Here is a 23,584-nt window from a genome sequence, read left to right on the forward strand (position 1 = left end):
AGAACCACTGCCCCCATCTCCCCCTCCCTGTTCTACTGACCATGCTCCATCCAAAAACACATCTTATTTTCAGTTTGACGGCACACAGCGGACCCCCCCGTAGGACCCTCACGGCCCACCCACCTTTGCTCCCCTCAGCCAATGAGGCGCAAGCGCATGGTGAGAGAGCACCAATCGCCTCACTTTTGTGTCCGTATAAAACTTTTCAGGAGCTTGTGCCAGGTTGCACTTTCTGTCAGTCCAGGGCTCCAGTTTTGCCGGAGAGGTGAGAGAGAAAGAGCAGTGAGAGAGAGAGGGGAGAGAGAGAACTAAGGGGGGTTGACAGTTTCTATCCCAATCCCACACTTTTATAAAGTGGTGGGTAACAATTCATTTCTCTGGTTGTGAAACCTCATAACTGGAGAACTACCTACCTACCTACTGCACCAAGCCACGCATTACCGGATAGACGTGTCCTAAACGTGTCTTTGTTTTGTTCTCTTCTTCTGAAGAGTCTCCTGTTTGGTGAGGATGGAGAATGCACACGCAAAAGAGTCAGAAGAGGTCGTGTCATACTTTGGTGTCGACCAGACCGCCGGCCTCACACCAGAACAGTTCAAGAAGAACCTGGCCAGATATGGTCACAACGGTGAGAAAGAGAGACTGTGATGGATGGATGGATGGATGGATTGATGGAAAAGCATAGAGAAACCAAGGGATGGACAGAGAGACATTGAGGTGGATAAGAGGAGGGATAAGGGCTTGTTGGAGAAAAAGGAGGAGGATCTGGTTGGGTGTAGCAGTTCGGACCCAAAATGGGATCATTGGTGCTAAATGCTGTGGAAAGGATGAATGTGATGGAGGGACAGACAGACAGCACTGTTCCACTGGCTTGGACAACAGCTAGTCTTTGTTTTGGTTATGACGAGGGGAAGGTCGGATGTTGACTCTATGTGATTGGCTGCTGACTGGCTGACTGACACATTGGTGCGCGGCAACCAAAATGGTTCACGTGACCTTGTGATGGTGTGGCAGATACCATTTGAAGGTCAGCGGCACCAAGGGATGCTTGGGTAGTGTAGTTTGTAATCAGTCCAGTACCGGCTCTCTATTGTGTTTGGTTGGTTTCCAGAAGTTCCTGACAACTTCTACCTGTTGTATCAGTCCTTTTATTTTTGTGTATTTGCAGTTAGCACACTTTATAATAACATTGAGTGGCTAAGCATCAGCCTAGATATACAGAGGCAAAAGTTAAGTTATGAGGCTTATGATAATATTTTATAAACATGTTTCCTCTTCGTCATCCATGCTTAAATCATGATATGAAGCATTGTATAGTCATTGTCTCATCCAACCAATGAAAAGCAATGACAGACTCAAGGCTCTAATTGGCTAACCAATCAGAGGTCAGTGAGAAGGACAGAGGTTTTCTATGGCTACTGTAGGGCCGAACTGGGACAAACCAAGGCCCTAACACTTGTTTGCAAAAGAAAACCACTTAGTTTGACCCTTTAGAAATAAAGTACAGTTGTGCAAAGCCAGTCCTTTGGTTTGTTCACATTTTTGTTTTTGCATAATTTGAAGATTTGAAATTAGTTCAGAGAGAATTCAGTCCTGACGTAAGTTATCAATCAAAAGGTGGATGACATGAGCAAAGTAAAGGTTTTTAGATAATTAACTATAGTCATTTGTATCAAGTGCAAATGTTTGCACCTGTATTTTCAAAGACCTGATCTGTCCGTTAAACAGGTGGAAACAAAAGCTTCATAAAACTAGTCCTTTACATTTAATCACAGTGTATAATTAGCATTTCTGCTATCAAAGATAGAGGTAGTAGGCCTAACGCTATTCTCAATTAGCGATGTTAGTAGCAAATAGCAATGCTATGCTAATAATCTCCTCTCTTCGCTTTCCCCTTTTACAGAGCTCCCAGCTGAGATTGGTGAGTTCCCAACGTTTATCTTTGCCCCTCACACACCTGTCTGTGGTCGGTCTGCACACACACTCCTATTTCCGTCCCAGTGTCCGGGAGGTTACACATCCCATCAGTCACACTACCTCTTTATTTCTTGCCACACACGCATACACACACATATACTCACACACCTGTTGTTCTGCTTCCTGCCTGGGATGATGGACTTCCTGTCAGTCGTATCATCGTGACATTTGTCATCACAAACCCTCCAGACATTCTGATTCACCCATTTGGATTGGTTGGTGTAGGGTAGCCATATTTCTTATCCGATCCGATGCTTGACAGGGAGTGGCTACACACTTCAGAGAGAAGGAAGAGGAGGATGTAAATGGGATTGCTCTTGTTGTCAAACTTGTCATAACCCTGAAAGAAGAGGATATTCCTATGCACAGATCTGTGTCCTCACTTACTCATCACATCTGTCGCACCAAACCTTGAAAACCCAGAAGTAAAAACTTGCATGATTGCGTCAGATGGTTCAGTTGGGTTATCACTAGTTTACACAGTCACAAAGTAATAAACCACACCTATTTCCACAATTTCTCTTCTTAAAATCTGATTTGAAACCCCAGGCGGCTGGTGGCACCTCAATTGGGGAAGACCGCCTCATAGTAATGGCTGGAACAGAATATATGGAATGGTATTGAACACATCAAGCACACAGTTTCCATGTTTTTGATACCATTTCATTCACTCCATTCCAGACATTATTATGAGCCTTCCTCCCCTCAGTAACGTCCGGTGTTTTAAACCTAACCCTAACCTTAACATTACGCTTAACCACACTTCTCTTTATGCCTAACCCTAACCTTGAATTAAGACCAAAAAGGTCATTTTTGCTTTGATACGTTTTTATGAAACACACAATTTTGACTTTGTGGCTGTGTTATCTAGTGGGAACCTTCCAGTTGTGTTGCTTGTGTCTACCCATGAGAGATTATTATCACACTGACCATTCCTTCCTGTAACGGTTATGATTCTCACATCCGACAGTACTAAATCCTCATGATGCAATAGAGACATTAGCAATGGTCATCGAAATTGTTAAAAGGTTTTAAAAACAATTCTAATAAAATGCAACAGTTGGAAAATGGATGAAGATACTCCAAACTTTTAGAATTTTTATAATCCATCAGATATTGACTGAATTATAGCACATAAAACATTTTACTGACACGGACAAATATTGAATGGAGTCCAGGGATTTAGGTGGGAATTTAGGTATTCAATTTATTGTAAAATTTCAACAACAATTTTTTTTTTTTATGCACTCATATATATATATACACATGTTCTTATTATATCAGGTATTTTTTTGTGTGTTACAATAATGGAAAGTATATGTGCCTAATTTGCATAAATACACGGGGTGTATTTGCATATATTAGCACATTAACATAAAGGGGAGAAACAAGGCTGCAGCAACCAAACACTTGCTCTGTCTACCCTATTTGCACTCACCTGCGCTGTCTAGACTGCCTCATTAATTACTGTTGTTGTCACTTTATTTTGCATAATTCAACAAGTGTGTCAATAGCAGGATACCCTCGGATTAAAAATCAACACGCCTGGCTCTAGATTAGAGCTACTTTACATTGTTTGCGAGATTAGACATGCACTACATGATCAAAGGTATGTGGACACCTGCTCGTTGAACATCTCATGCCAAAATCAGGGGCATTAATATGGAGTTGGTCCCCCCTTTGCTGCTATAACAGCCTCCACTCTTCTGGGAAGACTTTCCACTAGATGTTGGAACATTGCTGCGAGGACTTGCTTTCATTCAGCCACAAGAGCATTAGTAAGGTCGGGCAGTGATGTTGGGCGATTAGGTCTGGCTCGCAGTGGGTGTTCCAGTTCATCCCAAAGGTGTTAGATGGGGTTGAGGTCAGGGCTCTGTGCAGGCCAGTCAAGTTCTTCCACACCGATCTCGACAAACCATTTCTTTATGGACCTCGCTTTGTGCACAGGGGCATTATCATGCTGAAACAGGAAAGGGCCTTCCCCAAACTGTTGCCACAAAGTTGGAAGCACAGAATCGTCTAGAATGTCATTGTATGCTGTAGTGTTAAGAATTCCCTTCATTGGAACTAAGGAGCCTAGCCCGAACCATGAAAAACATCCCCTAACCATTATTCCACCTAAACCAAACTTTACAATTGGCACCATACATTTGGGCAGGAAGCATTCTCCTGGTATCCGCCAAAGCCAGATTCGTCTGTTGGACTGCCAGATGGTGAAGCGTGATTCATCACTCCAGAGAATGCTTTTCTACTGCTCCAGTCCAATGGCGGCGAGCTTTACACCACTCCAGCCGATGCTTGGCATTGGCATGGTGATCTTAGGCTTGATGACAGCTTTGCCAAGAGTGTGCAAAACTGTCTTCAAGGCAATGGGTGGCTACAGCATCCAATGACATTCTCTCTCTTTCTCTCTCTCTCTCTCTCTCTCTCTCTCTCTCTCAGGTAAGACCATCTGGGAGTTGGTCGTAGAGCAGTTTGAGGATCTGTTGGTCAGAATCCTGCTGCTGGCTGCCTGCATCTCTTTTGTAAGTAGACAAAATGTTGTCAATGATTTTGACCGACTATGGATATTGCTATGGGTTACAGGGAAAATATTGCAGAGTAATGACACAAGACAGGGTAAAGTGATGTTATCTGGTCTGCTCCTCAATAATTGGTGTAATGAGAGCAAAGGAAAGATATTCATGTATTGATAATACCTACTGAGTCCTCTCAGATCTCCACAAGTGCATAGAGGGGAGGGTCTATACAGGTCGGTAGGTTTGGGGGTATTTATGTGTTTGTTGGCGTTAGCACCTGTAAGATCATTGTGAAGTCACTTCCTGTCAATTTCCTCCTTCCACGTCCTCTCCTTACCCCAGTGAAGGATGGGTAAATGTTTCAGCGTAGCAGGTGTGCATGATGGCAGAGGCCCCGAGATGACACTGACAGCTAACACACGCGCACACGCACACACACACACACACACACACACACACACACACACACACACACACACACACACACAGACACACACACACACACACACACACACACACACACACACACACACACACACACACACACACACACACACACACACACTGCACACAAGGTTACATACCTGCACTATGAAAGACACATACTGTACACACACAGGTCAGTTATGCTTTGCGTACACGCACTTTCAGAACACATGCTGTGACCCGTCCCTCGCTCACTCACTCTAGGAATCCCTCCCTCCCCCCTCCCTCTCTCTCACTATTTCATTTCACTGTTGTCTCCCATCTGCCCTCCTGTCTCGCTCTCTCTTTTCAAATCTGTTTTGGAGTAGGGGGGGTGACATAATGTTTTAACCCCCCCACCCCCAACCCTTTACACTCTGTCCCTGACCAGCTGTCATTATGGCCTTAGAAAGAATGGTGTGTGTGTGTGCGATGTAGTGTGTGTGTGTGTGTGGTGTGTGTGTGTGTGTGTGCGTGCGTGCGTTTGTGTGGCAAGAGGGCGCGAGGGGAGAGAGAGCGTGTTATTTTAAGAGAGTCTCAAGCCAGGCCGAGAAACTGTATCCTTCCACAAAGGTCAGGGATGAAAGGAACGAAGGATTGCCGGCGAGGGAGCGAGAGATAGTATTGCACAATGGCATTGTTTGTTGCAAAGACAAACAAACAGATGATAAGTACATACAGTATATGGTTGAGGAAGACACTGTAATGACAATAACATGTAATTAATAAATGCATAATATATAGTTAATATACTGTATAAATATAGAAATGCATTGGCAATATCAGTGTAATGTTTTTCATGTACTTTCAAATGAAGTTTTATTGGAATGGAAAGGTTCTATGGTAGTATGGTACGTGTGAATAGGCTACAATGGATTTCAATGCAGTATATTTTAGAATGGAGAGACAGAGAGGATGAATGATATAGAGATCTTAAAAGAGAGGGAATAAGAGAATAAATGGATAGAGACAAGAAAATAAAGAAACAAACAAAAAGAAAGAAAGCGAGAGAGAGAAAGAAAGAAATAAAGTAAGAAAAAGAAAGAAATGGAAAAGAGGATGGAAGAATGAAATCTTTGCACTAAGGAACAGAGTAGAGAAGGGAGAGACGGAAGATGGTAAAAGAGGATGGTTTGGGCAAAGGAATAGGGAATAAAGGATAATGGATGGATGTATACAATAATGGAGGGATATCTCTCTCTGTGGGTTAGATTGCTTCTTACTCTGCTTCAGTGGACCATAACTGATCTATGTCCATGTCAACACAGCCCCTTTCCTAAACAGACCAGTGACAACAACTCGTTACACTCACGTACACGGACGCGCATACACACGTGAAGAAACACACACACACACACACAAAACTCCCTCTATCACACATGCACGTGCACGGACACACAGACAAAAAAGGCTGGCATAGAGTGGAAAAAAAGTGTTTCTGATATGGGCACATATTGTCAAGTATCATAGAGTGGAAAAGTACGTTGTTCTGTTATGGGCACATATTGTCAAGTGTCATAGATTGGAAAAGTAAGTTTTTCTGTTATGGGCGCATATTGTCAAGTGTCATAAAAGTGCATTCCATTCCATTATCCATAAACATAAATTCCCTCCCTCCCTCCCTCCCTCCCTCCCTCCCTCCCTCCCTCCCTCCCTCCCTCCCTCCCTCCCTCCCTCCCTCCCTCCCTCCCTCCCTATCTCTTGCTTTCAGGTGCTGGCCTTGTTTGAGGAAGGTGAGGAAACAGTCACAGCCTTTGTGGAACCCTTAGTCATCCTCCTCATTCTCATTGCTAATGCCATCGTTGGAGTCTGGCAGGTCAGTTAGTGGAAACACATACACACGCACGCACGCAGGCACACACGCACACACACACACACACACACACACACACACACACACACACACACACACACACACACACACACACACACACACACACACACACACACACACACACACACACACACATAATACATCACATGCGTTAGTTTACCCGTTCAGGGTCAGAATGTGTTACCTGCGTAGGTGGGGGAGGGGTGTTATAGGGGAAAATGCATCAGCCCCCAAACCCACAGTAAAAATACAGAGGGACGATCGGGTTACCGCAAGCCACAAGCAGCGGGTCCATATTGGCCTTGTGGTGGTCATTTGGAAACTATGCACAAGGATTCACACATAGGGGGTTATGGGACAAGGGAGAGGGGAGGGGGGAGGGGGTGGATGTGACGGGTGTAGGGGGTGGGCATATTGGCATAAGTCAGGCTTTACACTTCTGGAAGGGAGGTCAGTAGGAATTGGAGGAACTGATGTTCTGTGGGGTTATTGTTGCCCTGTAGGAGCGCAATGCAGAGAGCGCCATCGAGGCTCTGAAGGAGTATGAGCCTGAGATGGGGAAGGTTTACCGGTCGGACAGGAAGAACGTCCAGATGATCAAGGCCAGGGAGATCGTCCCTGGAGATGTGGTGGAGGTGTCTGGTAAGATTCAGATTCAGAGATTCAGATTTACGTAATAACTATATAACCCCCTAAACACTGATCTGGGTTCAGTTTTTTTTCTCTCACCTAATGACTAAAGGGCTCAGATTTTGGGGTAAGCTGATCCTAGATCTGTGCCCAAGGGCAACTTCTACCCCTATAGGCCCAAGAATTGTAGGCCCAGTTCCAAGTCGACCCTTACCCCCAATACCCACAAGCCACTAAAATAAATGTAGATCTGATGTAAGCAAAAAAAAATCTACCTTGCCTATCAGAGATTAAGGTATAGAGATGAAAGCATATAGCCCTTTTTATAACAATTTTTATCACAAAGTGTACAATTTGTCACAAAATTTGTCACAAAGTGCTTGAATCTGTCAAATCCTCTCAGATGGACATCACGTCTTTAGGGTTTGCTAATATATTATACCACCCCTCCCCCCCAAAGAAAACAAGGCCTAATACCCATAGTGAATATTGCCAGTCTACTGGTTGACAGACACATCCCAAAGGGCACTCTATTCACTTTATAGCCATAGGGCTCTGGTCAAAAGTAGTGCACTATGTACTGTAGACCCTAGAACCCCTGAGGGTACTTGGCCTATCCACAGAGTGTACTTGAGAAGACTCATGACACCATAGGGCTACTGGTAAAATGCACATGAGGGGGTACTTCAGGGGTACTAAGGGCAGAGTAAAATTCTGTACTGTAACTGAAAAATATTGTGAACCACTGACGCAGGATATAGAGTGCCATTTGGAATGTATACCAGCGCCTGGTCCTGAGTCAGATTGGTTTATCCCTCTAATGTTTAAGGTTAGGTTTAGGGTTGGCTAATCTGATCCTAGTATAGATTAAGGGACAGATTTTACTAATTAGGGCACATTTTACTGTTTAATGTGTGTTATTCATTTGCTGGCACAATTTCCAAATTTAGCAGGTGATCTACTAAGAACAAACACTATAATCAATGCATTACATTTACATTTGACATTTTACTCATTTAGCAGAAACTGTTATCCAAAGTGTCTTACAGTAGTAAGTGCATACATGTTTTCTTTCGAACCCACAACCCTGGTGTTGCAAGTGCCATGGGAGGGAGGGAGGAGGGAGGGAGGGGGGAGGAGGGAGGGGGAGGGAGAGGGAGGGAGGGAGGGAGGCTGTCCTTGTGTCCTTGAGACAGTGGGTCATTTTAAGTCAATCAGAGGGTAAGAGAGAGGGAGGTATAGAGAGAATGATAGAGAGAACAGGAAAGAGATTGTATATAACTGACAGTAATACATAGCGGAACCATCATCCATTTTGTTGTTTATTTATTAGCTATATATATATATATATATATATATATATATATATATATATATATATATATATATATATATATATATATACTGCTCAAAAAAATAAAGGGAACACTTAAACAACACATCCTAGATCTGAATGAAAGAAATAATCTTATTAAATACTTTTTTCTTTACATAGTTGAATGTGCTGACAACAAAATCACAAAAATAATCAATGGAAATCCAATTTATCAACCCATGGAGGTCTGGATTTGGAGTCACACTCAAAATTAAAGTGGAAAACCAGACTACAGGCTGATCCAACTTTGATGTAATGTCCTTAAAACAAGTCAAAATGAGGCTCAGTAGTGTGTGTGTGGCCTCCACGTGCCTGTATGACCTCCCTACAACGCCTGGGCATGCTCCTGATGAGGTGGCGGATGGTCTCCTGAGGGATCTCCTCCCAGACCTGGACTAAAGCATCCGCCAACTCCTGGACAGTCTGTGGTGCAACGTGGCGTTGGTGGATGGAGCGAGACATGATGTCCCAGATGTGCTCAGTTGGATTCAGGTCTGGGGAACGGGCGTGCCAGTCCATAGCATCAATGCCTTCCTCTTGCAGGAACTGCTGACACACTCCAGCCACATGAGGTCTAGCATTGTCTTGCATTAGGAGGAACCCAGGGCCAACCGCACCAGCATATGGTCCCACAAGGGGTCTGAGGATCTCATCTCGGTACCTAATGGCAGTCAGGCTACCTCTGGCGAGCACATGGAGGGCTGTGCGGCCCCCCAAAGAAATGCCACCCCACACCATGACTGACCCACCTCCAAACTGGTCATGCTGGAGGATGTTGCAGGCAGCAGAACGTTCTCCACGGCGTCTCCAGACTCTGTCACGTCTGTCACGTGCTCAGTGTGAACCTGCTTTCATCTGTGAAGAGCACAGGGCGCCAGTGGCGAATTTGCCAATCTTGGTGTTCTCTGGCAAATGCCAAACGTCCTGCACGATGTTGGGCTGTAAGCACAACCCCCACCTGTGGACGTCGGGCCCTCATACCACCCTCATGGAGTCTGTTTCTGACCATTTGAGCAGACACATGCACATTTGTGGCCTGCTGGCGGTCATTTTGCAGTGCTCCTCCTGCTCCTCCTTGCACAAAGGCGGAGGTAGCGGTCCTGCTGCTGGGTTGTTGCCCTCCTACGGCCTCCTCCACGTCTCCTGATGTACTGGCCTGTCTCCTGGTAGCGCCTCCATGCTCTGGACACTACGCTGACATACACAGCAAACCTTCTTGCCACAGCTCGCATTGATGTGCCATCCTGGATGAGCTGCACTACCTGAGCCACTTGTGTGGGTTGTAGACTCCGTCTCATGCTACCACTAGAGTGAAAGCACCGCCAGCATTCAAAAGTGACCAAAACATCAGCCAGGAAGCATAGGAACTGAGAAGTGGTCTGTGGTCCCCACCTGCAGAACCACTCCTTTATTGGGGGTGTCTTGCTAATTACCTATAATTTTCACCTGTTGTCTATTCCATTTGCACAACAGCATGTGAAATGTATTGTCAATCAGTGTTGCTTCCTAAGTGGACAGTTTGATTTCACAGAAGTGTGATTGACTTGGAGTTACATTGTGTTGTTTAAGTGTTCCCTTTATTTTTTTGAGCAGTGTATATATAATCTGATCGACCGAAGATTCCACAATACAACAGCAGTAGTGTTGTACCTGTATACATGATTAGATGTACTGTTATTACCACTAAAATTAACTATATTTCATTATCCTCATTGCATTGTACTGAAATCTACAAATTGTATTTCATGCCAATAAAGCCATCTGAATTTGATTTTTGATTTGAATTTGAGAGAGAGATAGTAATAAGCATACACGTTATCTCTCTAACACTTGTCTCTCTCTCTCTCGTGCGCACTCTCTTGCTCTTTCTCTCTCTCTCTTGCTCTCTCTCTCTCTCTCTCTCTTGCTCTCTCTCTCTCTTGCTCTCTCACTTTTTCCCCATACACCTGTTCTCTCCATGTCACTGTGTCCCCAAGGTCTCGCCCTCTCTGTCTTTCTCTCCTTCTCTTTCTGTGGGGTCAGCTGTCAGTGTCACTACTCATCCACAGTGTTACAACTAGTCAGTCATGTCAGTCAGTCAGTCTCTCTCTCTCTCTCTCTCTCTCTCTCTCGATTCAAATGGGCTTTATTGGCATGTACATTCAATTCAAATGGGCTTTATTGGCATGTACATTCAATTCAAATGGGCTTTATTGGCATGGGAAACAATCTTTACATTGCCAAAGCATGTAAAATAAACAATCACAAATGAACAGTTAAAATGAAGTTTCAAAAAAAGTTTCAAAAGAGAAAGCCGTTTGAAATGTTATATTATTAACTATGTACAGTGTTGTTACAATGTGTAAATAGTACAAATGTTTTCCGAATAGGTAATATATTTTTATTTTTGTTTGATTATAATGTGGTTGGACCAGACTGTCTGAGTGCTGTCCTGAGGCTTTGTTGGGTTGGTAGTGGTTAATAAACTTAGTCTCAAGAGTCAATATTAGTTGGATGAGGGGACTTTTCTCTATTATCAACTCTCTCTCTCTCTCTCCTTCTTTCTCTCTCCCTCTCCCTTTCACACCCTCTCTCTCTATTTTGCCATACTGAAGAGTCAAAATGTCAAATGGTGATATTTTGACAGTGTAAAAAAGCAGTGTATTGTCAGAATACACAGTAAAAATTCAGAATAAGCACAATGTTAACCAGGGAAAACCTTGATTGTGATAAAGACTGTGAATTAAAATGTAGTAATTATGTTTGAAGTGGAGTGGAGTTTGTGTGTATATGCATAAAGTTGAGACAGCTACCTTGAACTAAAAATCAAATCAAACTTTATTTGTCACATGCGCCGAATACAACAGGTGCAGACCTTACAGTAAAATGCTTACGTATAAGCCCTTAACCAACAATGACGTTCAAGAAAGAGTTAAGAAAATATTTACCAAATAAACTAAAGTACTTTTTTTTTTTTTAAGTTACACAATAAAATAACAATAACGAGGCTATATACAGGGGGTACCGGTACCAAGTCAATGTGTGGGGGTACAGGTTAGTCGAGGTAATTTGTACATGTAGGCAGGAGTAAAGTGACTATGCATAGATAATAAACAGCGAGTAGCAGCAGTGCAACAACAAATGAGGGGGGGTTTGGGGGTTTGTTGTAGTTGGCCACCAGGGTTGCACACACCTCAGGAGGGATTTTGACCCACTCCTTTTGCAGATCTTCTCCAAGTCATTAAGGTTTGAGGCTGACGTTTGGCAACTCGAACCTTCAGCTCCCTCCACAGATTTTCTATGGGATTAAGGTCTGGAGACTGGCTAGGCCACTCCAGGACCTTAATGTCCTTCTTCTTGAGCCACTCCTTTGTTGCCTTGGCCATGTGTTTTGGGTCATTGTCATGCTGGAATACCCATCCACGACCCATTTGCAATGCCCTGGCTGAGGGAAGGAGGTTCTCACCCAAGATTTGACGGTACATGGCCCCGTCAAATGATGCGGTGAAGTTGTCCTGTCCCCTTAGCAGAAAAACACCCCCAAAGCATAATGTTTCCACCTCCATGTTTGACGGTGGAGATGGTGTTCTTGGGTTCATAGGCAGCATTCCTCCTCCTCCAAACACAGCGAGTTGAGTTGATGTCAAAGACCTCCATTTTGGTCTCATCTGATCACAACACTTTCACCAGTTGTCCTCTGAGTCATTCAGATGTTCATTGGCAAACTTCAGACGGGCATGTATATGTGCTTTCTTGAGCAGGGGGACCTTGCGGGCGCTACAGGATTTCAGTCCTTCACCTCGTAGTGTTACCAATTGTTTTCTTGGTGGCTATGGTCCCAGCTGCCTTGAGATCATTGACAAGATCCTCCCGTGTAGTTCTGGGCTGATTCCTCACCGTTCTCATGATCATTGCAACTCCACGAGATGAGATCTTGCATGGAGCCCCAGGCCGAGGGATATTGACAGTTCTTTTGTGTTTCTTCCATTTGCGAATAATCGCACCAAATGTTGTCACCTTCTCACCAAGCTGCTTGGCGATGGTCTTGTAGCCCATTCCAGCCTTGTGTAGGTCTACAATCTTGTCCCTGACATCCTTGGAGAGCTATTTGGTCTTGGCCATGGTGGAGAGTTTGGAATCTGATTGATTGATTGCTTCTGTGGACAGGTGTCATTTATACAGGTAACAAACTGAGATTAGGAGCACTCCCTTTAAGAGTGTGCTCCTAATCTCAGCTCGTTACCTGTATAAAAGACACCTGGGAGCCAGAAATCTTTCTGATTGAGAGGGGGTCAAATACTTATTTCCCTCATTAAAATGCAAATCAATTTATAACATTTTTGACATGTGTTTTTCTGGATTGTTTTGTTGTTATTCTGTCTCACTGTTGAAATAAACCTACTATTAAAATTATAGACTGATCATTTCTTTGTCAGTGGGCAAACGTTCAAAATCAGCAGGGGATCAAATACTTTTTTCCCCCACTGTATACTTGGCGCACCAGTACTGCTTTCTGTGCGGCGGCAGAGAGAACAGTCTATGACTTGGGTGACTGGAGCCTTTGACAATTTTGGGGGTTTTCCTCTGACACCGCATAGCATATAGGTCCTGGATGGCAAGAAACTGTTGCCATACGAGGATGGCAACAGTTTCCATACGGGGATGCAATTGGTCAGGATGCTCTCGATGGTGCAGCTGTATAACTTTTTGAGGATCTGGGGACCCATGTCAAACCTTTTCAGTCTCCTGAGGGGGAAAAGGTGTTGTCGTGCCCTCTTCACGACTGTCTTGGTGTGTTTGGACCATGATAGTTTGTTGGTGATGTGGACACCAAGGAACTTAAAACTCTCAACCCGTTCCACTACAGCCCCGTCGATGTTAATGGGGGCCTGTGTTTGGCCCGCCATTTCCTGTAGTCCACGATCAGCTCCTTTGTCTTGCTCACATTGAGGGAAAAGTTGTTGTCCTGGCACCGCACTGCCAAGTCTTGGACCTCCTCCCTATAGGTTGTCTCATTGTTGTCGGTAATCAGGCCTACCACTGTTGTGTCGTCAGCAAACTGAATGATGGTGTTGGAGTCGTGTTTGGCCACGCAGTCGTGGGTCAACAGAGAGTACAGGAGAGCAGGCGAGCAATACCTCACGACTTCTTTAATATTAGACATCGCGCACCAGTTGTTATTGATAAATAGGCACACATTCTCACCCCTCGTCTTACCAGACGTAGTTTCTCTGTCCTGCCGATGCATGAAAAATCCCGCCAGCTCTATACTATCCGTGTTGTCGTTCATCTACGACTCGGTGAAACATAAGATATTACAGTTTTTAATGTCCTGTTGGTAGGGTAGTCTTGATCGTATATCATCCTTTTTGTTTTCCAGTGATTGCACATTGGCCAAAATAACGGATGGTAGTGGAGGATTACTCACTCGCCTACGAATTCTCCGTAGGCAGCCCGACCTCCGCCCTCTTCTTCGCCGTCTTTTCTTCATGCAAATGACAGGGATTTTGGCCCGTTCCCAAGAAAGCAGTATAACGAGTCCCGACGCGAAGGATAAAGAGTAATCGCTGTTCTGATGTCCAGAAGTTATTTTCGGTCATAAGAGACAGTAGCAGCAAGAATATGTACAAAATAAGTTTTAAAAAAACAACACAAAAAAATGAACAAAATAACACAGTTGGTTAGGAGCCCGTAAAATGGCAGCCATCCCCTCCGGCGCCATTCTCACAGTGTATGTTTGTTCTTTTTTTCCCAGTTGGTGACAAAGTCCCCGCTGACATCAGACTCGTCAAAATAAACTCTACTACTCTGCGGGTTGACCAGTCCATCCTCACCGGTGAGTGATATGATCAACTCTGTCTTAACCCTCTTTACAAGACTACAATGGAAATAAATTAGGTCTGTCAGAGTTAATCAGTTAACTCAAGTTAACTTTTTGTAATTTCAGTGCACTTTTTTTCTCTCTCGAGATTAATCGCATTGTCTGAAAGCGTTGAATCTGAAAACACTGAAAACATCCAAAATACATAATCTATACAGCTAAAATCTACAATGCTATGTAAAAACAAGTTGACATTGAGGTTAAATAAAGTGTGCTTTCTCAATTTGGCCAAAATAAAATACATCTATTTGACTAACCATTATTTTAGATAAAATCAAGACGTCAATATTCTTGAAATGTTTTTTGTATGAAAAATCTTAAATTACATTCAGAATTTGCAATAAAATCCTGAGAGTTAACTTTATTAACTGTTTTTAATCTTTTGACAGCCCTAATATAAATACATGTAAAACTATTTTGTTGTAAAAATCACTCTATCTGCCGCTCTGTCTCTGTCCTCGCTCAGGTGAGTCTGTCAGTGTGATCAAGCACACCGATGCCGTCCCAGACATGAGAGCTGTCAACCAGGACAAGAAGAACATGCTTTTCTCTGTGAGGAACTCTCCTATATATATATTTATCCATCTATCTATTTTTTCTATTCCTCCATCTCAGAATCTCCATCAATCTAACTGTTGTTTTCCACACTCCTGCCCTTCTCTATATGAGCCTCTTCTACTCTCCATCTCCTCCACCCTTACAGCAATTAATTGACCGCTCCCTCTTTTCCCCTCTCTCTCTCTCTCTCTCTCTCTCTCTCTCTCTCTCACTCTTTCCACTATCTCCTTCTCCCCCTCTCTCTCCCTCCCTTTCCCTCGCTCCCTCGCTCCCTCTCTCCCTCCCTCTGTCCGTCCCTCAAGGGCACCAACATCGCTTCAGGCAAGGCTATCGGCATAGCCGTGGCGACTGGTGTCTCTACAGAGATCGGGAAGATCCGTGACCAGATGGCTGCGACAGAGCAGGAGAAGACCCCCCTGCAGGCCAAACTGGACGAGTTCGGAGAGCAGCTCTCCAAGGTGAGACAGACAGCTACTACTACAATACTACTACTGCTACTACTACTACACTACTACACCTGCTACTACTACTACACTACCTTAGTTGTTGCAACTTGACAAGATTAGTTTCCCTGCTGCCTTAAAATGGTCAAGTAACCAATTTTTGCCATTTTTGATTTGATACAACTTAAAGGGATATTTCACCCAAATTACAAAATGACAGTGGGATTTGAGCCACAAATGGTAAAATGTAAGCATTTAGAAACAGTGTCAGGGAAATAAAACCAAGTCATACCTTGTCCATAGACTTACAATGTAAGGAAACCAATAGTGTAATGATGACAATTGTATTATATATATTTTTAAACCAGGCTTTATCTGACAACCTTTTGTTGTCTATTCCATAACAGGTCATCTCCCTGATCTGTGTTGCCGTGTGGATGATCAACATTGGCCACTTCAATGACCCCGTTCATGGAGGCTCCTGGATTCGCGGGGCCGTCTACTACTTCAAGATTGCTGTGGCCCTGGCTGTGGCTGCCATTCCTGAGGGTAAGCAACTGATACTACTGGACTAGCACTAATCTAATCTAAAAAGTCTAGATGGGTCAAAATAAAGTGGACAAAAGTAAATCAACCAATCACCCTTGAGACTGTGTTAACCTGCTGAGCTAATGCCTATGTAGCAAAACTAATGCAAATCTTCAGGTCTCAAGCAAGGTTTCTCATCACATGAACATGAACATGGTTCACTGCCTAACTAATAACACTCTTTCCCCCTCTCTCTCTCTACCATCTGTCCCCCTTCTCCCCACTCTCTCTCCCCCCCAGGTCTGCCCGCTGTGATCACCACTTGCCTGGCTCTGGGTACCCGCCGTATGGCCAAGAAGAATGCCATCGTCCGCTCCCTGCCCTCTGTGGAGACTCTGGGCTGCACCTCCGTCATCTGCTCCGACAAGACCGGCACCCTCACCACTAACCAGATGTGTGTCACCAAGGTGGGTACACACACACACACACACACACACACACACACACACACACACACACACACACACACACACACACACACACACACACACACACGCCACACACACACACGCCACACACACACACACACGCCGTACACACACACACACACACACACACACACACACACGTCGCACAAACACAAACACACACATGCACACGTGCGCTGTGCGTTCAAACACACACACAAACGCACCAGAGATCCACCACACTGTAAAAAAGGTGTGGATTCAACATACAATTGTAAGGCAACCAGCTGCAATAGGAGTTCTATCACAATCCTATTGCAGCTGCGCGCCTTACAATTGTACGTTGAATCAACCTCAATGCCATTATTATTATTATTATTTTTATTATTTATTTATTTAACCTTTATTTAACTACAATCCTATTGCAGAACACTCACAATCCTATTGCAGCTGATTCCCTTACAATTGTACGCTGATTTAAACCTCAATGCTGGTTTGCAAAGTGATGTTTAATTCCTATTGGAATCCAGAGCGAGGATATCCAGCAATTGTAACTTTTATTCACCCGCAACCTGCATTGAGAATGACTGCAGGGGTAAGGAAGATTGATTATTGAGACTACCTAAATCATATAAACTGGAACAGACATCTCAGTAACGGGTGCAAAACATCCAACTACCAACATATTACATTTGTTTCTGAAAAACATTAGGAACACTGACCAGGTGAATCCAGTATGAAAGCTAAGATCCCTTATTGATGTCACCTGCTAAATCCACCTCAACCAGTGTAGATGAAGGGGAGGAGACAGGTTAAATAAGGATTTTTAAGACAATTGAGACATGGATTGTGTATGTGTCCCATTCAGAGGGTGAATGGGCAAGACAAAAGATTTAAGTGCCTTTGAACGGGGTATGGTAGTAGGTGCCAGGCGCACCGGTTTGAGTGTGCCAAGAACTGCAACGCTGCTGTTTTTTTCACGCTCAACAGTTTCCCTGTGTGTCAAGCCTGATCCACCACCCAATGGACATACTGCACAGCCAACTTGACACAACTGTGGGAAGCAATGGAGTCAACATGGGCCAGCATCCCTGTTGAATGCCTTCGACACCTTGTAGTCCATGCCCCGATAAACTGAGGCTGTTCTGTGGGCAAAAGGTGGTGAATATTAGGAAGGTGTTTCTAATGTTTTGTACACTCAGTGTACGTTATTTATTTTTGGTGTAATCAGCCAATCAAACAATGTAATTTACTAATCCGTGCCTTAAGAAAGTATTCGTACCCCTTCATTTTTCCCCCACATGTTGTTGTGTTACAGCCTGAATTTAAAATACATTAAATTGAGATTTTGGGCTCTATTTCAACAAAGCTAATGCAGTGGTAAATCTAAGCACTGACGGTAGCACTATAGGTTCAGGGGTATGTCAGAAATATTTTTGCTATTTTCACCACAACCATTATAGGCACAGTTGCTGGTGGTGGTGCGAAAGGGCTGGGTTTTGATAAATCAACCAGTTGTGGGTGTGTCGAGGTTTGCCCCTCACTGGCCAATTGTCACGAACTTCTTCATCTTCCGATGATATAGCGAAATCGTCGTCTGAAAAGGTGGACCAATATGCAGCAGAGTTGGTGTTCATTTTCTTAATTTATTAACGAACGTTGAACACGAAAAAACAAGAAAACAATAAGCACAACAAATGACAGTTTTGCAGGCTATACATACGCAGTGCAAAAACAATCTCCCACAAATACAAGACAAACACACCCAACTAATATAGGACTTCCAATCAAAGGCAACACCAAACAGCTGCCTTCAATTGGAAGTCCACCCCAATTAACTCAACATAGAAACACACTCACTAGACTACACATAGAAATACATAAACATAGACCATAACTCAAAACCCGGAAATAATAAATCAAACACCCTTTTCCCAAAACACCACCCTGAACCACATAAAAAAAGTACCCTCTGCCACGTCCTGACCAAACTACAATACCAATTAACCCTTATACTGGCCAGGACGTGACACCAATCAGAACGTGCTCCGTGGCTAAATAGGTGGTTGCTTCAAGTTGTGTTTATTTGGTCTTTTGTGTATTGCGTTGTTATCAACTCCAATTCCAATGTTACTCTGTTATAGCCTAGTTGGTTAAATAGCCTGCCCCATATTTGCAACATATGTTGAACATGTTTGCGGTCGACCTGTTTATATAAGCATTGCATTGCTTCAGTATGGAAATACATTGTTAAATAGGCTATAGCATTTGCACTGATATAGGGGCTCCTAGGCCTACTGTAAATTGCAGTCTGGACATGGACATGCCAAACGTAGTCAATAAGCAAGATTAAATTCACTAGGCTATTGAAAAGGCCTAAAAAGACAGTGTATAATTGTAATTAAATTCTAATAAAAACGAAATGACATTTAAATAGGCTATGTCTAAATACAGTTACAGGAACCATAATTGCTCCCTGTGGGCATATAATACAGACAAGGAATCTTAGACTATGGAGGATTTTATGCATATCCAAACCTTTCACAGGTGCTGGATTAAGATCCAGTATAAAGAGAAAGGGGAAATTTCCACATTATACTACTGGCAAATGTAATGTTTTATAAACATTATGGAACCATCTTACAGATAATATCTGCACTACAGAAATAGCAGATGACAATTGCATTGCATTTGAACCATGTAGCAGCTTACTTCATCATCATAAACCCATGGATGTGAATATTTCTAATAAGTTTAGTATTCAATCAAATTAAATGAAAAACAATCCGTTTTTTTTAAAACCAATGTCGTGGAATGATTCTAATCAAAAGGAGAGACTTTTAATTTCTTTAAAACAAGTTCACTTTATGATTTAATTACTGCAGTAACGGAGCTTGTCAACGACCCTCTCGTAGGTGATTCTATAGCAAAGTCCATCCTCCTGGTTTTCAGTGGTTTTGAGCAAACATACATTTTGTAATTTTACTCATCAAGCTTGTTCAAATTCAGCTCACCTCGAGCAGAGTTTGTTGATTCAAAGTACAATTGTAAGGCAGCCAACTGCAATAGGATTGTGAGTACGCTCAACATTTGGGCATATACCGTAGCAGACCCAACATACATTGTTGCCTTTTAAAAATGTACTCACACATACATTAGATCAATTTATTGTCCTTCTAAAGTCCACCCAACTCACAAAATAACGGTGATTAAGAAATTGGTTCAGTTGGCTTTTTTTTAAATGCATAGTTAAGTAGTGTGTGTGTGTGTGTGTGTGTGTGTGTGTGTGTGTGTGTGTTTTTGTCTTTGTGATGTGGTTCCAGATGTTCATTATTGACAAAGTGGACGGAGACAGCGTTTCTCTGGGTTCTTTCGACATCTCCGGTTCCAAGTACACTCCCGAGGGAGAAGTGTGAGTATAGCCTGGAAACACACACACACACACACACACACACACACACACACACACACACACACACACACACACACACACACACACACACACACACACACCTGACTTACTGTCTTCTCCATCTCTCTCTCAGTACTAAGAACGGTGCATTAGTGAAGTGTGGCCAGTATGATGGCTTGGTGGAGCTGTCCACCATCTGTGCTCTGTGCAATGACTCCTCTATGGACTACAACGATGTAAGTGAGTGTTTGTGAGTTTGCGTGCGTGTGTGTGCATGCGTGTGTGCGTGGTACTGAGTCAGCACTCAGTATCTGTATATGTGTAGCTGTTATTTTATGTATCTGATATGTGTATTGGTCTAGACCAGATCTGATAGTGTCTTTCCCCTCTCTCCTCTCCCTCTCTCTTGCAGACTAAGGGAATCTATGAGAAGGTGGGCGAGGCCACTGAGACCGCTCTGTGCTGCCTGGTTGAGAAGATGAATGTGTTCAACACTGAAGTGCGCGGCCTGTCCAAGCCCGACAGAGCCAACGCCTGTTGCTCTGTAAGTCTTCCTTCCTCCCTCCCTCCACCTTTCCTCTATCCCTCATTTCCTCCCTCTCTCCAGTCCACCCTCTCTCACCTCCCTCTTTTTCTTCTGGCTTCCCTCTCCAACATACTCCCCCATTCCATCCCTCTCATTCCTCCCTCTCCAGCCTACCCATGTCCTCTCCGTCTCTCTCCCAGGTGATCAAGCAGCTGATGAAGAAGGAGTTCACCCTGGAGTTCTCCAGAGACAGGAAGTCCATGTCAGTGTTCTGCTCACCAGCCAAGTCCTCTAAGGCTGCTGTCGGCAACAAGATGTTCGTCAAGGTGAGAGAATACCGGCAACCATCTCTATGGAAATGCTCAGAGTAAACGCCCCCAGTGACGTTGTCATATCAGTAATCTCTATAGCAATCTTGCAGTGATTGTTTATAAAGTTCCAAAATGCTCCTTGAGTCCTGACTGTTCTCTCTCTCCCTCTATCTCTCTCTCCTTAGGGCGCTCCCGAGGGTGTTATTGAGAGGTGTGCATATGTGCGCGTTGGCACCACCCGTGTGCCCTTGTCCGAGCCTGTCAAGAACAAGATCATGACTGTGATCAAGGAGTGGGGGACTGGCCGTGACACCCTGCGTTGTCTGGCACTGGCCACCCGTGACACACCCCTCCGCATGGAAGAGATGAACCTCGTAGACTCCACCAAGTTCGGCGACTACGAGGTGAGAAAGGAGAGGAGAGAAGGGGGGAGCACGTCAGGGAGAGAGGGGGGGGGGAGGAATTTAAGTACCTTCTGTGTTTATTTACCTAGAATTTAAGGGGTTCCTGAGTGGCTCAGCGGTCTAAGGCAATGGATCGCAGTGCTGAGGCGTGACCGGGAACCCCATAGGGTAGTGCACAATTGGCCCAGCGCCGGGGGGAGATTGGCAGGGGTCTTTCTTTGGCTCATCGCGCTCTAGCGACTCCTTGTGGCTTTGAACGGTGTTTCCTCCGACACATTGGTGCAGCTGAATTCCGGGTTAAGTGTGCAGAGTGTTAAGAAGTTTCGGAGGACGCATGTCTCAACCTTCACCTCTCCCGAGCCCATTGAGGAGTTGCAGCGATGAGACAAGGTCGTAACTAACAATTAGGGGGAAAATGTATAATAACAAAAAATGTATTATAATAATTACTTGGTAAATACAAACAAATCTGCTGGAATTTCTATCTAAATTCATTACATTCAAGCTTTATTTGCACAACAACTCATTTAATTTCTAAAGCACTTGCCCTACGTCTCCTCTCTCTCTCTGTCTGTGGTCCACAGACTGACCTTACCTTCGTGGGCTGCGTGGGCATGCTGGACCCCCCTCGTAAGGAGGTCATTGGAGCTATTGAGCTGTGCAGGGCTGCTGGCATCCGCGTCATCATGATCACTGGTCAGTATACTGGACAGTAAAAATGTGATGCTTTTCCTAAAGTTCCCTGTTTTCCAAGAAAACCCGGTTGGAAGTTCCCGGAATAAAGACAGAATAAACAGGAAATCCGGAATCCTCCAACCAGGATTTCTGGAAAACCTGGGATTTTGGGAAAGTTACCCAATTTTTGCAACCCTAGCTTACTTTTTCTCTCTGTCTGCATGTCTTTATCATTCCCACTGTTTCCATCCATCTACCTCTTCTCTGTTGGTTGTCTTTCCTCCATTATAGTTCATTCTGAAATAAATTGAGAAACAATATCTTACAACTCATTACCCTCCCTCCCTCCCTCCCTCCCAGGTGACAACAAGGGAACAGCCGTGGCTATCTGCCGTCGTATTGGCATCTTCACCGAGGATGAGGACACTACTGGCCGAGCCTTCACTGGCCGTGAATTTGACGACCTGCCCCTCCACGAGCAAAAAAAAGCAGTCCGCAAGGCCTGTTGCTATGCCCGCGTTGAGCCCTCTCACAAGTCCAAGATCGTTGAGTTCCTGCAAGGCTTCGATGAGATCACCGCCATGGTGAGGGGAGGAAACAGGAACAGAGGAGATATCTATTTAAAACTCAAAAGCTTTATTGTACAACCTTACAAATGACAACAAATTTAATATTTGCAGAAATACGATTCATATCATCTAGAACACATCACTAACAGTCATCTTCCTTCTCTACCTTCTCTTTTCTTCCTTCTCTCTCTTCCTCCTCCTCCACCAGACCGGAGATGGAGTGAACGATGCCCCCGCCCTGAAGAAGGCCGAGATCGGCATCGCCATGGGCTCTGGCACTGCCGTTGCCAAGTCTGCCTCTGAGATGGTCCTGGCCGACGACAACTTCTCTTCCATTGTGGCAGCCGTCGAGGAGGGCAGAGCCATTTACAATAACATGAAGCAGTTCATCCGTTACCTCATCTCCTCCAACGTCGGTGAGGTCGTCTGGTGAGTGTTCGGGGTGGGGGGGTGGGGGGGGGGGGGTGAAGTGACCACATCACAACTGAGACATTACCGTGGTTGACCGCTAATCCAGAGGGACTTGTTGGAAGACAGAGATTCACTGTAGTAGCAGCATAACTACTTGACTGCCATGAGTGTGACCAAGACACCACTGTGAGCAAGAACATCAATATGACGGCCACACACAGTTCTAGTCACAAATGACTCTTCTTTTTTCTTTCTTTCTTTCCCTCGCTCATCATCCATCCCTCCATCTCTCTCAGTATCTTCCTGACCGCTGCCCTGGGTCTGCCGGAGGCTCTGATCCCTGTCCAGCTGCTGTGGGTCAACCTGGTGACTGATGGTCTCCCTGCCACTGCCCTGGGCTTCAACCCCCCTGACCTGGACATCATGAGCAAGCTGCCCCGCTCCCCCAAGGAGCCCCTCATCTCTGGATGGCTGTTCTTCAGATACCTCGCCATTGGAGGTACGATACGATAAGATACCATACCAACACTTTTATTGTCCATTTTCAAGGAAATGTATTCTGTGAAGTCAGGAACACGTCAAAAACACCAAATACAAAACAAAACAATACAATTACAAAT

General features: G+C 44.3%; 1 protein-coding gene across 2 annotated transcripts in view; it reads left to right on the forward strand.

Annotated features, from left to right (window-relative positions):
- Window positions 1-217: 217 nt before the first annotated feature.
- The window catches only part of LOC106583902 (sarcoplasmic/endoplasmic reticulum calcium ATPase 1), a 34,668-nt gene continuing 11,301 nt past the window's right edge, over window positions 218-23,584 (forward strand). The window contains exons 1-20 of one of the 2 annotated variants that reach the window (XM_014168545.2): window positions 218-265; window positions 492-628; window positions 1,904-1,921; window positions 4,420-4,502; window positions 6,673-6,777; window positions 7,299-7,437; window positions 14,535-14,615; window positions 15,127-15,212; window positions 15,521-15,676; window positions 16,069-16,210; window positions 16,490-16,656; window positions 19,980-20,068; window positions 20,202-20,304; window positions 20,481-20,612; window positions 20,795-20,920; window positions 21,091-21,309; window positions 21,894-22,005; window positions 22,345-22,568; window positions 22,762-22,982; window positions 23,261-23,463. In XM_014168545.2, the coding sequence (XP_014024020.1) occupies window positions 511-628; window positions 1,904-1,921; window positions 4,420-4,502; window positions 6,673-6,777; window positions 7,299-7,437; window positions 14,535-14,615; window positions 15,127-15,212; window positions 15,521-15,676; window positions 16,069-16,210; window positions 16,490-16,656; window positions 19,980-20,068; window positions 20,202-20,304; window positions 20,481-20,612; window positions 20,795-20,920; window positions 21,091-21,309; window positions 21,894-22,005; window positions 22,345-22,568; window positions 22,762-22,982; window positions 23,261-23,463 (2,524 nt within the window). In that variant the 5' untranslated portion in view covers window positions 218-265; window positions 492-510. Of the gene's footprint in view, window positions 358-491; window positions 629-1,903; window positions 1,922-4,419; window positions 4,503-6,672; window positions 6,778-7,298; window positions 7,438-14,534; window positions 14,616-15,126; window positions 15,213-15,520; window positions 15,677-16,068; window positions 16,211-16,489; window positions 16,657-19,979; window positions 20,069-20,201; window positions 20,305-20,480; window positions 20,613-20,794; window positions 20,921-21,090; window positions 21,310-21,893; window positions 22,006-22,344; window positions 22,569-22,761; window positions 22,983-23,260; window positions 23,464-23,584 lie in introns of both variants that reach the window. The other variant, XM_014168546.2, reaches the window with a different exon arrangement.

This window comes from Salmo salar, chromosome ssa23, assembly GCF_905237065.1.
Source record: "Salmo salar chromosome ssa23, Ssal_v3.1, whole genome shotgun sequence".
In the NCBI taxonomy this organism is placed as follows: Eukaryota; Metazoa; Chordata; class Actinopteri; order Salmoniformes; family Salmonidae; genus Salmo; species Salmo salar.